We start from the raw sequence: 17,707 nt of genomic DNA on the forward strand, positions 1-17,707 counted from the left end.
CTTTATCAGGAGGATAAGGATTTTTGGCATGTCCGCTATGACTCTTACCAACTTTTACAGATGCACCATAGAAAGCATCCTTTCTGGTTGTATCACAGCTTGGTATGACTCCTGTTCTGTCCAAGACCATAAGAAACTGCAAAGAGTTGTGAACGAAGTTGTCCACCATGCAAACCAACCTCCCATCCGCTGACTCTGTCTACGTTTCCTGCTGCCTTGGAAAAGCAGCCAGCATAATGAAGAACCCCACGCACCTTCTTCCATTGGGGAAAAAGTTACAAAAATCTGAGGTCGCGTAACAACTGATTCAAGAACAGCTTATTCCCTGCTGCCTTTTGACTTTTGAATGGACCTACCTTATATTGACATAATCTTTATCTACACCCTAGCTGTGACTGTAATACTTCATTCTGCACCATCTCCTTTCCTTCTCTGTGAATGGCATGGTTTGTCTGTATAGTGCACAAGAAACAATACTTTTCACTGTATACTAACTAATACATGTGACTTGATTGGTAAATGGATCAAAGGTTATGGGGGAAAAGTGAGAGAATGAGGTTGAGAAACTTAGCTATGATTAAATGGCAGAGCAGACTCAATGGGCCGAATGGCCTAATTCTGCTCCTATATCTGATGGTCTTGTGGTGCATCTTTGGGATACCTCCCAAATCTGATGCCAGGGAGTCAGGAAGTTTAAGGTAAACCCAGAAAATCATTCCAAATTAAATTGCAAATACAGGACAAACGGTGACAGGTTCAAAGCGGTAAAAGGCAAATTTAGGATTTATATCAGGATGGTTTCCGCGAAGTGATCGATAGGATGAATAGGCTTCGAAATCAAATGCTGGCAGACACAACCCAATGAGGAGGAGAAATTCTTAATGCGTGTTTTTTTGGGCTAAATCTAAAGGGATTGTTGGTTTAGTGAAATTAAACTTTAGTAGAAACTTGAAGTTAAGAGTTCATATTGCATCACTGCAATTTCATAAATTTATTCAGTATATCTGTTTAAAGTAACAACAGAAAATGGCTATGTTGCGTTTCAGATTATCATTTAAATTAAAGTTTCTGTGATGTCCTTCTTCTTAGAAGGTAACATCTCACCTCTATACAGTCAGGTCTACACATTATCCCAGTCCCATACTTCATAGTTATCCCTTAATTGCTTCAGAGCAACTCGGATGGACATGAAATATTGTCTTGCCAGTGTTGTAAAGATACTAGTATTGAAAAAAATGGGCCAAGTTAACAGTCGTTATTTTGATTTATACTTCATTCTTCCTGCGGTTTTTAAAATATTGGGTAAGTACCTTGGCTTTTGATACAGAATAGTGACATTTTATCACTGAAACTGATATTTAAACTTCCAAACTGACATGCCATATGTTATTCTGTAATGCCAGTGAATCTTCCCCATAACTTCATAAAGCTTCAATTCCTTCGTTGATCTTATTGCTAAGCATATTGGTGCAAACATTAATAAGTGACACTTGACCCAAAATATTTTTGATGTGCTAAAATTTGAAAATTCTCCAGTTATATCCCACACATACAAATATTTACTCCATAATTAGTGGTTGTGGGTATTCATTAATCTATAGTGACCTGGCTATCCCTTTTCCAGCAGTTGTTTTTGACCAATGTCTATGTGACTGTATCTGCTAAGTGTGCCATTTCTAAAGGTCATGGGTGTCAATTGCTGCTGAAAATAAAAATCTACTTTTCAGTGTTCGTACCGACTTCCTGCTTGGTGTGTGATGACATATTGCAGTTTCTGTGAAACATTTTCTAAACTCCTTCCAAAGACAAGATTGAAATTTATTAATCAAACACTCCACTGCAAATTTAAACTCTTAATCTGCATAACAGGTTTAAGGTTCTTGCTTCCAGTCTGGAAGAGGACGAGGCAGGTGAGGTTGGTGAGCAAACTGCACACGGTACAGTGATGCAACAGGACATAGGCAAAGAGAAGGGGAAAAGGAACGTAGTAGTGATTGGGGATAGTGGGGTTAAGGGTATTGACACTGTCCTTTGTCACAATGACAAAGTGCACAGAAGGGTGTGTTGTCTGCCTGGTGCTCGGGTACAGGATGTCACAGCTGGGCTGCAGAGGAACCTGGAGAGGGAGGGTGAGAATCCAGTCGTTGTGGTACATGTGGGTGCCGGTGACGTAGGCAAAGTGCGGACTGAGGATCTGGGGAGGGAGTATGAAAAGCTAGGAATGGAATTAAAAAGTAGAACCGACAAAGTGGTCATCTCTGGGCTACTGCCTGAACCGAGTGCAGACGGGCGTAGGGTTGACAGGATTAAGGAAGTGAATGGGTGGCTCAGGGATTGGTGTGGGAGGAATGGGTTTGAATTTATGGGTCATTGGCACCAGTATTGGGGTAGGTGGGACCTGTTCGGGCGGGATGGGGTTGGTCTGAACCGTGCTGGGACCAGAGTGCTGGCAAATCGAGTAAAGAGGACTGTAGACAGGGCTTTAAACTAATTGGGGGGGGGTGGAGGGTGTGAGGGTAGGTGACGTTACGAGGTCTAAAGTTAAGGATAGGGTACAGGTAAGGGAAGAGGCCGAGGGTAGGGGGTGTGAGTATGGTTGTTGGCATACCGGCAAATAGGGTCCAGGTGAAGGCTGGGATGAAAGCGCTTTATCTGAATGCACGAAGCATTCGGAATAAAGTGGATGAGCTGGTGGCGCAGATTGACACAAATGGATACGATCTGGTGGCCATTACAGAGACGTGGCTGCAAGGTGACAGGGACTGGGAGCTGAATGTCCAGGGGTATCGAGTGTTTAGGAAGGATAGGCAGGAGGAAAGAGGGGGTGGCGTAGCTCTGCTGATTAAGGATAGCATCAGGGTGGTAGCAAGGGATGATATTGGAGCCAAAGAGCAGAAAGTGGAATCGTTGTGGGTGGAGATTAGGAACAGCAAAGGGAGGAAGACGCTGGTGGGTGTCGTCTATAGGCCCCCAAATAATGATCTGGAGGTGGGGCGGGCTGTTAACGCGCAAATAAGTGCAGCGTGCAGGAATGGGATGGCCGTAGTTATGGGGGATTTCAATCTGCATATTGATTGGTCGACCCATGTTGGACGCGGTGGGCTCGAGGAGGAGTTCTTGGAATGCTGCCGGGATAATTTCCTTGAACAGTGTGTGTTGGAGCCGACGAGGGAGGGAGCTATCTTGGATCTGGTGCTATGTAATGAGGCGGGTAGAATTAGGGACCTTGCGGTGAAGGATCCTCTTGGGGAGAGTGATCATTGTATGGTGGAGTTTCTGGTGCAGATGGAGGAGGAGAAAGTGGGTTCCCGGACACGCGTCCTTTGTTTGAACAGACGGGAGTACGGTAGGATGAGAGAAGAATTGGCGAATGTTGACTGGGGGAGTGTGTTGGAGGGAGGGTCTGCTGAGGAGCAGTGGCGGATCTTTAAGGAGATCTTTCTTGGTGCTCAGCAGAAATTTATTCCGATGGTCAAAAAGGACCATAGGAGGAGAGGTAATAAGCTGTGGATAACGAAGGAGGTGAAGGAAAGTGTTAAATTAAAAGCGGAGGAATTTAGAGTAGCTAAGAGTAGTGGGCGTGAAGAGGATTGGGAGAGGTTTAAATGTCAACAAAGATTGACAAAGAAGTTGATAAAGGAGGGTAGGAGAAACTATGAAGCTGGGCTAGCGCTTAATATAAAAAAGGATAGCAAGAGTTTTTATAAATATATAAAAAGGAAGAGGCTGGCTAGGGTGAACGTTGGTCCTTTAGAGGATGAGAAAGGGGACCTAGTGGTAGGGGATGGGGATATGGCTAAGGTATTGAATAACTTTTTTGTTTCTGTCTTCACGGAGGAGGATGTGAATAATTTGCCGGGTGTTAGCGATGGAAAGGTGGTAGGACTGGAGGGTCTTAATGACATTACTGCTACTAGAGAGGCGGTGCTCGACAGACTGGAGGGGCTGATTGTGGACAAGTCCCCAGGACCGGGTGGAATGCATCCGAGGGTTCTGAAAGAAATGGCGGAGGTGATAGTGGATGCCTTGGTGGTTATTTTCCAGACGTCGCTGGATTCCGGGGAAGTGCCGGATGATTGGAAAATGGCTAATGTTGCGCCGTTGTTTAAGAAGGGTGCCAGGCAAAAGGCGGGGAATTATAGGCCGGTTAGTTTAACGTCTGTTGTAGGTAAAATGTTAGAATCCGTCATCAAGGAGGAAATTGCGAGGCATCTTGAAGGGAATTGCTTGATAGAGCAGACGCAGCACTGTTTCATTAAAGGGAAGTCGGGTCTGACAAATTTACTGGAGTTCTATGAGGATGTGTCTAGGGCGGTGGATAGAGGAGAGCCGGTGGATGTGGTCTTTCTGGATTTTCAGAAGGCGTTTGACAAAGTACCTCATAAGAGGTTATTGCAGAAGGTAAGGGGACATGGAGTTGGGGGTAGGGTGTTAGCGTGGATAGAGGATTGGTTGTCAAATAGGAGGCAGAGAGTGGGGGTCAACGGGTGCTATTCGGATTGGCGGATGGTGACTAGTGGAGTGCCCCAGGGGTCGGTGCTGGGGCCTCAGCTTTTTACCATTTATATAGATGATCTGGAGGAGGGAACCGAGTGTAGGGTGTCGAAATTTGCTGATGACACCAAGACTGGGGGAACGGCAAATTGTGCGGAGGGTGTGGAGAGTCTGCAGAAGGATCTAGATAGGCTGGGCGAATGGGCCAGGAAATGGCAAATGGAATTTAATGTTGGCAAGTGTGAGGTGGCCCACTTTGGTAGGAAGAATGATAGGAAGGATTATTACTTACGTGGCGAAAAACTGCAGCAGGCGACGGTGCAGAGGGACCTCGGGGTCCTTGTGCATGAGTCGCAAAAACCCAGCTTGCAGGTGCAGCAGGTGGTCAGGAAGGCGAATGGGATGCTGGCCTTCATAGCGAGGGGGATTGAATATAAAAGTAGGGAGGTCTTGCTGCAGCTGTATAGGGCATTGGTGAGGCCGCAGCTGGAGTACTGTGTGCAGTTTTGGGCGCCGCACCTGCGCAAAGATATTTTGGCCTTGGAGGGAGTACAGAGGAGGTTTACTAGGCTGATACCGGAGTTGAGGGGGTTGAGCTATGAGGAGAGGCTGAATAAACTAGGCTTGTACTCGTTAGAGTTTAGAAGAATGAGGGGAGATCTCATTGAGACGTATAAGATGATGAATGGGATGGATAGGATAGAGGTGGAGAGACTCTTCCCGCTCAGAAAGGATAGTAGGACTAGGGGGCACAGCCTCAAGATAAAAGGGGGGGCGGTTTAGAACGGAGTTGAGGAGGAACTTCTTCACTCAAAGGGTGGTGAATCTCTGGAATTCTCTGTCCGTTGAAGTGGTGGAGGCTGCCTCGCTAAATATTTTTAAGAAGTGGGTTGATGGGTTTTTGATAAGAGAGGGGATTAAGGGTTATGGGGAGAGGGCCAGAAAGTGGAACTGAGCCACGACAGATCAGCCATGATCTTATTGAATGGCGGGGCAGGCTCGAAGGGCCAGATGGCCTACTCCTGCTCCTATTTCTTATGTTCTTATGTAAACATCAATAGCCTTATTTTGAAAGTTGTCATTGTATGTTATTTAATTAAAATTCTGTGGGGTTCTCTAAAAGAGGTGGGCCCATTTCCCTTCCCTTTTGACAGCTATTGTAAATTCTGATTCCATGATTGTTTCTGATAGAACATTCCATGTTCAAATAACCCTTTGCGTTTAGCAACAATGAAAGCAGCTTATTTAGTACACATAATGACATAAACCATCCCACAGTATTTCACTGAAATGTTAATAAACAAAATATAATGCCACAGCAGGAGATAATAGATCAAGTGACCAAAGGCATTGTCAAAGAGATGGATTTTGAGGAAAGCCTTAAGAACATAAGAACATAATAAGAACATAAGAAATAGGAGCAGGAGTAGGCCATCTAGCCCTTCGAGCCTGCCCCGCCATTCAATAAGATCATGGCTGATCTGTCGTGGCTCAGTTCCACATTCCCGCCCTCTCCCCATAACCCTTAATCCCCTCTCTTATCAAAAACCCATCAACCCGCGTCTTAAAAATATTTAGCGAGGCAGCCTCCACCACTTCAACGGGCAGAGAATTCCAGAGATTCACCACCCTTTGAGTGAAGAAGTTCCTCCTCAACTCCGTTCTAAACCGCCCCCCCTTTATCTTGAGGCTGTGCCCCCTAGTCCTACTGTCCTTTCTGAGCGGGAAGAGTCTCTCCACCTCTATCCTATCCATCCCATTCATCATCTTATATGTCCCAATGAGATCTCCCCTCATTCTTCTAAACTCTAACAAGTACAAGCCTAGTTTATTCAGCCTCTCCTCATAGCTCAATCCCCTCAAGAAAACAAGGTAGCTGGATAGCCACCAATGGTGGAATGCTTAAAATTGGGAATGTTCAAGAGTTCAGAATTAGAGAACAAAGGATCTCAGAGTGGCATGAGGAGATTGCAGCAGAAGAAGCGGGAGTGAGGCCATGGCGGATTTGAAAATGAGAATAAAAATTTAATACCAAGGTATTGCTTGACCAGAGCTAATGTTGGTCTTTGAGCACAGGAGTGATAGGACATTGGATAATCAAGTTTATGGGGGAGTTGAATGTGGGAAACCAGTGAGGAGTACATCGGAATAGTCAACTCGAGGTAGCAGGCATGAATGAGTATTTCAGCATGTGAGCTGAGACAGGTGAAATTGTGTTATACGTGTGAATATGAGATCTGGAGCTCATTTTAGGGTCACGTGTGACACCAAGATTATGAACAGATTGGCTTAATATTGAATCTTAGCAGAAAGAATGGACTAAGTAGCTAAGGAGCAGAGTTTGAAACTCTTAGGTTCTTTCTTTATTTCTTCACGTTAATGCTGCTCTGTGAACAACCGAGTAGGAGTTTTCCCATATATTTTGATGAAACCATTTAGAATTTGGAATGGCTTTATGGATCTCTTCTTAACCTTCTAGACCTCATCTTGATAAGTAAAAACTCACATTTTTGGTTCCCTTTAAAATTATCTCTTAGCACTTTTCTGATTCTATTCATAAAACTTAGGATCCAATTTTTGGGAGGGGTTTTAACAGGTTTTTTACTTTTAAAGATTTATATACCCACCCTTTGGAAGCCTTGTCATCGTCGCCTCATATTTCTCGACGTTAAATTTCAACTGATATGTCTCCCCCTTCCAACATTCGGATCAGTCTTCTCCAAAAATTATGTAATCATCCCTATGGTTCCCAATGCTGTTGGGTAGTTAGTACCAGCATTTTAACTGAAAATGTAAGGATGCTAGCTCTTTCTTTTTGAGAATACCCAAGTACCACTATCACAGTTTCAAGCCCTAAAGATGGGCAGATTAGTGAATCCTCGAGCTTTTAGATTGCAGCAGATCATTCAAGAAATAAATTAATTGTTGCAAACCTTTGTTCGTTTCATTATTGTCAACAGTGTAGCCTCCTGAAGGTCAATTTAGAATTCTTAGAAGTTACTTATTACCCAAGTATTTGTTTACTGTTCCTACTGTGAGCAGGAAATAACATTTTTGGCCAAGTGGATTCTTCTATGTATGAACATAAATAAAATTACATACAATGTACAGCACTGGAACAAGCCATTCAGCCTAACTAATTTACGTCTGTTGTTATCCTCCATGTCATGTATTGTAAGCCAATGCATCTCTATGTAGTATGTCACATGATTACGTGGTGGCATCATCAGAGGCATTTGGGAGATTGTCCTTCTCTTCCATCTTGGATTGCAAGCAAGCAGCACCTATTTAATAAAACTCCATAAAACATGTGGCTGCATTTTCATTCTTTTATCTTTGCTGTTAAAGTTAACTGACCACTTTAGTACACAACACTCCAAATGAACTGTTTCCCACCCTACTTCCTCTAACGCTGGCAGTTCTGTTTCTTTCATCTGACTGTTCATCTGGATTTCTTTTAAATATTTCTGCAATTCATCTCATCTTCTCTTTGTGGTAGAAATTAACACTGTAACCACTCTCTGGGTAGTTTATTAATTATTATCTTATGCATAAAGCCCCTAATTTTGAACACTCCCAAAATGGAAACATCTCTATTTCTCATCTTCCAACATTTTTTAAAATCATAAAATTCTCTATCTGCTCACAAGTCCAGTCATTTTTCCCCAAAGAGTATCAGCTCAGTTTTGGTATTGGCCTGTGTGAACCTTTTATGCACGTTCCAGTACCTCTACATTCTACCTAAAACACGGAGACTGGAATTCTACACAATACTCTTGAGTACGACCAAACCAAGATGCTATGGAAAATTAATGTAACTCATCTGCTATTCTGTCTTATCCCTCTAGAAATGAACCTGAATAATTTGTTTACCGAACGAAATACTGATTGCTTTATTTAGTGACCTGATTAGTCATGCTTGCTGACACTTTGCTGGAAGCATTGCAGGCAAGTCCATGGTTCTTCTCACGAGAGCCATGAGATAGCAAATTGGAGTGGCAATCTAACTTTTTTCTGTTATATTTTACAATTTACTTTATTATTTGCATTGTACATGTCTCCTAAAATTACTTTTATGATTAAACTCAAAATTTTCTGGGAACAAACAATCTGTTCTGTTCCTAACCTGGAAAAGCCATGACTTGATTGCAGCTGATTACCATATTCTAAATCCAAAATCAGGACGTGGCTGGAGTTAGATGGGGAGGGTGCTGAAGACAAATGACAACGTCTAATTTTGCAGCAGAAATACGTTTGATGTTTTTTACAAAAACCTGAGAGAACACAGTGATGCTGTTTGTGCAGAATGATGTAATGACTATTTTTAGGATTGTTTACTCGCAGTTTTCATTACCAAGAATGCCTTAGTGCCTTCCCAAATGTCCTAAAGATTGCTGAATGTTATTTACACCAGATGCTGGTTAATCATCGCACTGCTGCAGTACTCATTGCCCTTAATAATTAAAAATAAAAATTCACTTTTATTCAGAGTAACAACAAAGTTATAAATTTACAAAAGAAAAATACTGTGATTCTGGAAATAAAAGGTATTCTCTATTTTCCCTTCACTGTTGACAGCACATTTCTTGCAATATGTGGGCCCTTTGAGATTGTCGTACGTGTACACATTTCAAAAAAATTGCCCCTTGCATACTTCTATTTTCTGAGTGACTGCGGGCCTGTACAACTTAGAACATTGTTGTGGATGTTCAAAACCTGAAATACAAGCAAAAAAGACTGGAAAATACTCAGTAGGTCTGGTGGCATCTGTGGCAAGAAACTAAGTTAATGTTTGAAATATTATTGTCTCTTAGCAGGTGGTTATGAATCAGTGTGCCGATAAAATGACAGGGAACCATAATGGGGTGGGTCCTTGATGTAGTTTTGCCATTGGGGAGGCTTCCCAGCAATGGTAAATCTGCTTCCCACCATGTGAGGAGGGGGGAGAGATGAGGCATCTGAGCTAGGGGTTCCGTGGCCCGAGGAGGGACTACCTGGGACCAAAAAATCTCCCACAGCCCCTGTGCCACCACTGACAAGTTTTTCCTTTTGAAAAGGGAGCTTGCCGGTTTGGCCTCAGCAAAACAAAAACAATTCTTTGCCATCCTGCATGAGTGCCTCCAATTGGAGATGCCCTGATGCATCCCTTGCTGCCTCATTAACAGCTATCTCCCTCTCCAGCCAAAAAACTCCACAGTGCCAGACATTGCATGAAGATTGAGCCCTCTATTCATCAGAGCTGGGAAATGTTAGGTGAAAAAGGGTGATGGAGCAAAGAACAAAGGCTCTCTGATGGGCTTCAGGCGGTAGAGATTCAGTGACAAACAAAATGATGATACAAGACAAGAAGAGTGGTAATGGGACAAGTAAAGATACAAAAGATGGATCTGGAGGAAATGTAAATGGCTTTAGTAGATTCATATGGAGTGGTTGTTACGAACGGAAATTGCTAGACTCACTGTTGCGTCTGGAAAGGCGTAAGAAACCTAATCGAAAGATGGGTATGTAGCTATGTTAATAGCCTCTACAATCTTTCTCTATAAAGAAACATAATGGGGAGAAAAAAAACACTTTCATTTATTTATAGAAATCTTGAACTTGCCTTTACCCAAAACCATGGTTTAAGTAGATAAGTATATTTAGTAAAACATTATGTTGGTCCTCAGCCTTTTCAGTATTTCGGTGTTTACCCTTTGACTTGCCACTCAAGTCAACTCATTTAACCCTCTCAAACAATAACTCCACACAACATGACCACCATAGAGAGCTTCCCCACATGGGAAATTAAAGGCATCACTTCTGTAAGCAGTGTAAACTGTTGCACGATAATGTATCAGAGCTGCAAGTATTGGGCTGGAGTTTACATGACTTGGGATTGAGAATATTGATGGCAGTGGCTTAACATAGAACACTACAGCACAAACAGGCCCTTCGGCCCACAAGTTGCACCGATCACATCTACACCTACCAAGCCATAGAACTATCTGTAACTTCCAATGCCATTAAATCCCATATACTCATCCAGAAGTCTTTTAAAAGACCCCAGCGAGTTCGCCTCTACCACCACCGACGGCACGCACTCACCACCCTCTGAGTGAAAAACTTTCCACTAACATTTCCTCTGTACTTGCTTCCCAGCACCTTAAACCTGTGTCCTTTCGTAGCGACCATTTCAGCCCTGGGAAATAGCCTCTGAGAATCCACCCTATCTATTCCTCTCAACATCTTATAAACCTCTATCAGGTCACCTCTCAACCTTCGTCTCTCCAGGGAGAAGAGACCTACCTCCCTCAGCCTATCCTCATAAGGCATGCCTCCCAATCCAGGCAACATCCTTGTAAATCTCCTCTGCACCCTCTCAATAGCTTCCACATCCTTCCTGTAGTGAGGCGACCAGAACTGCGCACAGTACTCCAAGTAGGGTCTGACAAGGGTCCTATAAAGTTGCAGCATTACCTCCCGACTCCTAAACTCAATCCCTCGATTAATGAAGGCCAGTACACCATACGCCTTCTTGACCATACCCTCCACCTGCGAGGCGGATTTAAGAGTCCTATGGACCCGGACCCCAAGATCCTTCTGCTCTTCAACACTGCTAAGACTCCTACCCTTGATATTGTGCTCCTGTATCCCGTTGGTCCTGCCAAAATGGACCACTACACATTTATCCGCGTTGAAGTCCATCTGCCACTTCTCCGCCCAGTCTTGCATCCTATCTATGTCACGCTGCAACTTCTGACATCCCTCCAGACTATCCAACTTTCGTATCGTCGGCGAACTTACTAACCCATCCCTCCACTTCCTCATCCAGGTTTCTCCAACTTCAAGAGTAATAATGTATTTAATTTGGCATTGGAGGCTTGTCATTTTCAGGCATGCAAAAGATCAGTGAGAATGCAGTGCCAGATATGTATACTGAATTTTTTAATACCCTGGTTGTGCCCTTTAGCCATATTGATTGACACTGAAAACCTATTCGTGAAGAATTCTCATAACACATGAGAACTTCCGGGAAGAGGAGAAAAATTAATGGGTCCAACACACCACCTTTTAAGTGAGGATAAATTTAACTGCCTCTGTTATTTCTATCAATCTATTTATGTGCCTAATTGTCATCAGCTGACTTCAGTGACTAAGAGTGGAGAAGACTTTTCCTAATTTGAACTTGTGTCTCCAATTAAATTAAAGCTGCCCCAGGGTCAGCAAAGGGCAGTCTCCATAAAGCAACCCCTCTTCCGTTCCACACTTCAAACATTAAGGGGATGATTCTCCCAGCCCATTATGCTGCTCTAGTTCTATGTTTCTGGCTCTGTGTTTTTGGGAGTTAAAATATTGTAATCTGCATTTCCCTATCATTAGTTAATATTTTTAATCCCTTTATCCTTGTCAGCTTAAAAATAAATTTCTGTATACTATTTCATTTTTAAAACAACTTCATCATTGGTCCAATTATCATGCAGTTACTCCTCCTCCCTGTGCCTTGAAGCCTTTTGTTTGATTGACGGGTATGGTTAGGTCTTTGACCTCCAGCATGCTGCTGTGTAACTCAAGCCATGAGAGCTTTGTATTATATCTTTTTAATCATAAAACAGGAGTCATTTGAGCTCCACTGGTGGTTCATTTGGTAAAAGGACTAGCTGAACTATACAAACCGAACTACCCATTTGAGCCCCTGATTGATTTGATTTATTATTGTCACATTAACGTACAGTGAAAAGTATTGTTTCTTGCACACTGTACGGACAAAGCATACCATTCATAGAAAAGGAAATGAGAGTGCAGAATGTAGTGTTACGGCCATGTAACAGGGTGTAGAGAAAGATAACTTAAGGCGAGGAAGGTCCATTCAAAAGTCCTATGGCAGTAGGGAAGAAACTGTTCTTGAGTCGTTTGGTATGTGGCCTCAGACTTTTGTGTCTGTTTCCCAACAGAAGAAGGTGGAAGAGCGAATGTCCAAGGTGTGTGGGGTCTTTAATTATGCTGGCTTCTTTGCCAAGGCAGTGAGAAGTGTAGACAGGACCAATAGATGGGAAGCTGGTTTGCGTGATGGATTGGGCTACATTCACAACCTTTTGTAGTTTCTTGTGGTCTTGGGCAGAGCAGGAACAATACCAAGCTGCGATACAAGTAGAAATGGTTGTCTATGGCTTTCTTAACTATAATGTCGGCATGGGAGGACCAGGACAGGTTATTGGTGACCTGGACACCTAAAAATTTAAATCTCTTGACCGTTTCTACTTTGTTCCTGTTGATGCAGACAGGGGCATGTTTTCCACTATGCTTCCTGAAGTTGATGACAATCTCCTTCATTTTGTTGACATTGAGAGCGAGAATATTGTTGCCGCACCAGTTCACCAGATTCTCTATCTCATTCCTGTACTCTGTCTTGTCATTGTTCGAGATCCAACCCACTGTGGTGGCGTTGTCAGCAAACTTGAAAATTAAGTTGGAGGGGAATTTGGCCACGCAGTCATAGATGTATAAGGAGTATAATAGGGGGCTGAGAACACAGCCTTGTGGGGCACCAGTATTGAGGATGATCGTGGAGGTGGTGTTGTTGCCTAGCCTTACTGACTGCGGTCTGTGGGTTAGGAAATTCGTAATCCAGTCAGAGGGAAGAGCAGAAGCCCAGGCCACGGAGTTTGGAGATTAGTTTCTTAGGAATAAAAATGTTAATAATGCCACATTGACCATTTTCATCCTGTGCAGAGAAGGCGTTTGTTACATTTTGCCTCCACGCCTTTGCACAGAAAATGATCAGAATTTCTGCTTTTGGGTGCTTCCTCCAGGAGAGTAAATATTGAGTGGCTGGAATCTGGGTCAGATGTAATGCCGCCATAAAATCCTTAGAAGGAGGCCATTCAGCCCAGATAGTTTGAACCGACAACAATCCCATCTAGGCCTATCTCAGTAACCCCACACTAACCTCACTATTGTATGGTGCAATAGTCTGCTGACATTTAGTTTCTTTCACACATGAAGAATAGCCGCCACACAGAATACCAGTAGCTGTTAAGCATGTTTTAATACTTTCAGGAGATGAAAAAGGAACCAGAAAGCTTTGGTGACCTTTGTAGCACACAAATACTTCAATGATGCTAAAGAATTAACCCCTTATGAAATTATAATATCAACTTGACTCAGTCGACAGCATTCTCTAATTTAAAGGAGAACTTTGTAGCTTTGAGTTGCCCATGTGTTTCAGCATGTAATCTTGGTTAAGAAAGACTCCCAGCGGACTTTGGGGAGCAGGATACGGCATTGTTTTTGGATGAAACTCTGACCATGAACTGATTAATAGTAATTTATCTCTAGTTTATTGCGCACAGATTGCTTGCTGCGTTTGCCTGTGAATTGATTTGAGGGGTCCCTAAGGTATAGTGGGGGACCAGTTAGCTCAATTGTCAAGGTGGCTAAGATATGGCTCAGTTTAACACCAATAGCCCAGGATTCAATCCCATTCTGGCTAATGTCGACTCAGGGCCTGTCTCTCGGCCCACCTGTAGCTTAAAATAAAAATCACTTAACAGCGCTTTGACGAACAGTCGCCAAGGACCTGCCTTTCATTAGAGAACTTCAAGAAGAAGAATGATACTAATTGTATTTTTTTTTAATCTATTAATATTAATTATAGTACTAGTTCACTAAGTAATTTACTCATTTGGAGAGCAGGTGAGATAGAATGGGCCAAATGAGTTCCTTCTGTGTCGTAACAATTCTGTGATTTTGAAACTGAGTGACCTGATGTTACTTGTCAGCAGTTCTTTTGGAAAATAAGACATTTAAGTGCATAGGTGCTTGCTTTGGGAAGTGAATTGAGAGAGGGGGAAATGCAACAAAATTACTGTTTATAATTCTGTGATAACAGAAGTATGTCAATATCTACAGCAGAACTGGATTGCCATTTTTCTGTGCATATTTGTAATATAAACACATTTTAGCAATTTAGTGCAGTTTTCAGGGGGAAAAACTGATCCAAGATGAGACTTGGGTTGAAATAAGTGTCCAGTGGAGTACCCCCTTGTGACAGACTAGCACAGCTCTGCTTCAACATGTGATACGTGAACTGAACTTGTGATACTTTAGTTATAGTCTTCTCCTATACGGATGTTTAATTACATTTCACAACCGAACATGTATCAATACAAGAATGCCAGCTTGTGAGATTTTATTGATGTGTGTCATTTTGCTTGAAGCTTGCTGTATATTTGGAAACTGATGGTAATGCTCAACATAAAGATGTTGTGAAGGAATTTAAGTTCTAAATGTTGCCATAAATGTGTTGGCATGAAACTAGTTTTCAATTTCACTGTGATCGAGAAATAAAATAGAAACTGATTTCATATCTAAACCCTTTGTTAATTGTTTGTGGTTCACCTTATGTACTGATGCTGTTAGTTTAAATTTTCAGTGTAATTACAATGCTCAGCTTGACTTGATTTTCATGTATGTATGACGAGTTTTGCAGTGCGTTTTACAGAATTATAAATGCAGTGGTTCATTTTAGCATGAATATAATCTTTAACAGGAGGCTGTTTTTGTATGTGAGAGGTTATTGTAAGGACCATTATTTACTGTCTTCTGTTATGTGTTAGAAAGGAAATGATGTTTGCAATGGTTTGTTCATTTTTTTTCAGCCTATAGCACTTTGAAACTTTATCTTTTGTGATCACTCTGTCCGTTGAAGTGGTGCAGGCTACCTCGCTGAATATATTTAAGTAAACAGGTTTCTGATAGACAAGGGAATTAAGGGTTATGGGGAGAAAGTGGGAAAGTGGAATTGATCCACTTCAGATCAGCCATGATCTTATTGAATGGCAGGGCAGGCTCGAAGGGCTAGATGGCCTACTCCTGCTCCTATTTCTTGTGTTCTTATATTAATACAATTGACTGCAAGACCTTATGAAAATTTTCCTTCTTTGAAACTTCAGGAGCTGCCTAAACAATTGTACCTTTTAATCAATGCAGCACCATCACAACAAACACTGTTCATTTGTCTGAAAATAAATTCTGATGGTACAGTTTTGCATTAGAATAATTCTGTCTACTTTTTTGACCAGGTTCAAGGGAAGGACCCCTCCGTGGACATCACGCAGGACCTCGTGGATGAGTCTGAGGAGGAACGTTTTGATGACATGTCATCACCCGGCTTGGAACTTCCACCATGTGAGTTGAGCAGATTGGAAGAGCTGGCAGAACTAGTTGCGACATCACTACCTTCTCCCTTGCGGCGGGAGAAACTTGCACTTGCACTGGAAAATGAGGGCTACATTAAGAAGCTCCTGGAACTCTTTCACGTGTGTGAGGACTTGGAAAACGTTGAAGGACTACACCACTTGTACGAAATAATCAAGGGAATTTTCCTTTTGAACAGAACTGCACTTTTTGAAGTCATGTTTTCAGAAGAATGTATAATGGACGTAATAGGATGTCTAGAATATGATCCTTCTTTATCCCTGCCAAGAAAACACAGAGAATTTCTGACAAAAACGGCTAAGTTTAAAGAGGTGATTCCCATATCTGATCCAGAACTTAAACAGAAAATCCACCAGACATACAGAGTACAGTACATTCAGGATATGGTTCTGCCTACACCATCTGTATTTGAGGAAAACATGTTATCGACACTTCACTCCTTCATCTTTTTTAATAAAGTTGAAATAGTTGGTATGCTTCAGGTAAGCATTCAACATCATTCCTGATATAGCAGAAAAACTGAGCAAGCATGATAGGCATGTTACTGAGTTTAATATTTTATTTTGTCACTAATAGTTTTTGTAGTGTGATTGTGAAATGTTTGTACTGAGCTAAAACCACCCAACATTGTGAATATAGAGTTTTGTACTTCCAGACTTTGGTTATCTAGATCGACCATTTTGAACCATGTAACATCGTGGTGAATTACACCTCTCATTAGTCATGGTAGTTTCGCTATCAATTTGAGGTGTGGTTTCAAGATCAGTTTGAAGTACTAAATTAAGAATAGCACACTGGAAGTGCAATTTGGCTTAAATGCAATCTTTTTCTCTCACTGATATGAATATATGGCAATTAAGTAAATTTAACGTTTATTGTTATCTGCTATTGTATTGTATAATTAGCTCCTGTGTTGTGAAACCACATAAAACTCCCTCTTCTATTTCTGGCTTTCTGGCCATCTTAGAAGGGAGTGTGATTGATACCTTTGGAGTCATAGGAAAGGTTCGTTGTAAGTTTTGAAGAAAAAGTATAAATTATTTTGGTGCTTGCAAGAAGAATTTGTTATGAATCTCCTTACAGAATGGTTAGAAGGCCAATTGGAAGACAAAGAACATAAGAACATAAGAAATAGAGCAGGAGTAGGCCAACTAGCCCTTCGAGCCTGCCCCGCCATTCAATAAGATCATGGCTGATCTGTCTTGGCTCAGTTCCACATTCCCGCCCTCTCCCCATAACCCTTAATCCCCTCTCTTACCAAAAACCCATCAACCCACGTCTTAAAAATATTTAGCGAGGTAGCCTCCACCACTTCAACGGGCAGAGAATTCCAGAGATTCACCACCCTTTGAATGAAGAAGTTCCTCCTCAACTCCGTTCTAAACCGCCCCCCCTTTATCTTGAGGCTGTGCCCTCTAGTCCTACTATCCTTTCTGAGTGGGAAGAGTCTCTCCACCTCTATTGTATCCATCCCATTCATCATCTTATATGTCTCAATGAGATCTCCCCTCATTCTTCTAAACTCTAACGAGTACAAGCCTAATTTATTCAGCCTCTCCTCATAGCTCAATCCCCTCAACTCCGGCATCAGCCTAGTAAACCTCCTCTGCACTCCCTCCAAGGCCAAAATATCCTTTCGTGAGTACGGCACCCAAAACTGCACACAGTACTCCAGCTGCGGCCTCACCAATGCCCTATACAGCCGCAGCAAGACCTCCCTACTTTTATATTCAATCCCTCTCGCGATGAAGGCCAGCATCCCATTCGCCTTCCTGACCACCTGCTGCACCTGCAAGCTGGGTTTTTGCGACTCATGCACAAGGACCCCGAGGTCCCTCTGCACCGTCGCCTGCTGCAGTTTTTCTCCACGTAAGTAATAATCCTTCCTACCGTTATTCCTACCAAAGTGGACCACCTCGCACTTGCCAACATTAAATTCCATTTGCCATTCCCTGGCCCATTCGCCCAGCCTATCTAGATCCTTCTGTAGACTCTCACCACCCTCCGCACAATTTGC

At 42.4% G+C, this 17,707-nt stretch overlaps 1 protein-coding gene across 3 annotated transcripts in view; it reads left to right on the forward strand.

Annotated features, from left to right (window-relative positions):
* Nucleotides 1–17,707, forward strand: part of LOC145352398 (serine/threonine-protein phosphatase 4 regulatory subunit 3A) — a 111,175-nt gene that overhangs the window by 40,616 nt on the left and 52,852 nt on the right. For all 3 annotated transcript variants that reach the window (XM_080202192.1, XM_080202190.1, XM_080202191.1), the window contains exon 4: nucleotides 15,555–16,172. In XM_080202192.1, coding sequence (XP_080058318.1) covers nucleotides 15,555–16,172 — 618 coding nt within the window. The remainder of the gene's footprint in view (nucleotides 1–15,554; nucleotides 16,173–17,707) is intronic.

The sequence above is a fragment of the Carcharhinus amblyrhynchos genome, chromosome 14 (assembly GCF_965287045.1).
Source record: "Carcharhinus amblyrhynchos chromosome 14, sCarAmb.v2.hapA, whole genome shotgun sequence".
Taxonomy (NCBI): domain Eukaryota; kingdom Metazoa; phylum Chordata; class Chondrichthyes; order Carcharhiniformes; family Carcharhinidae; genus Carcharhinus; species Carcharhinus amblyrhynchos.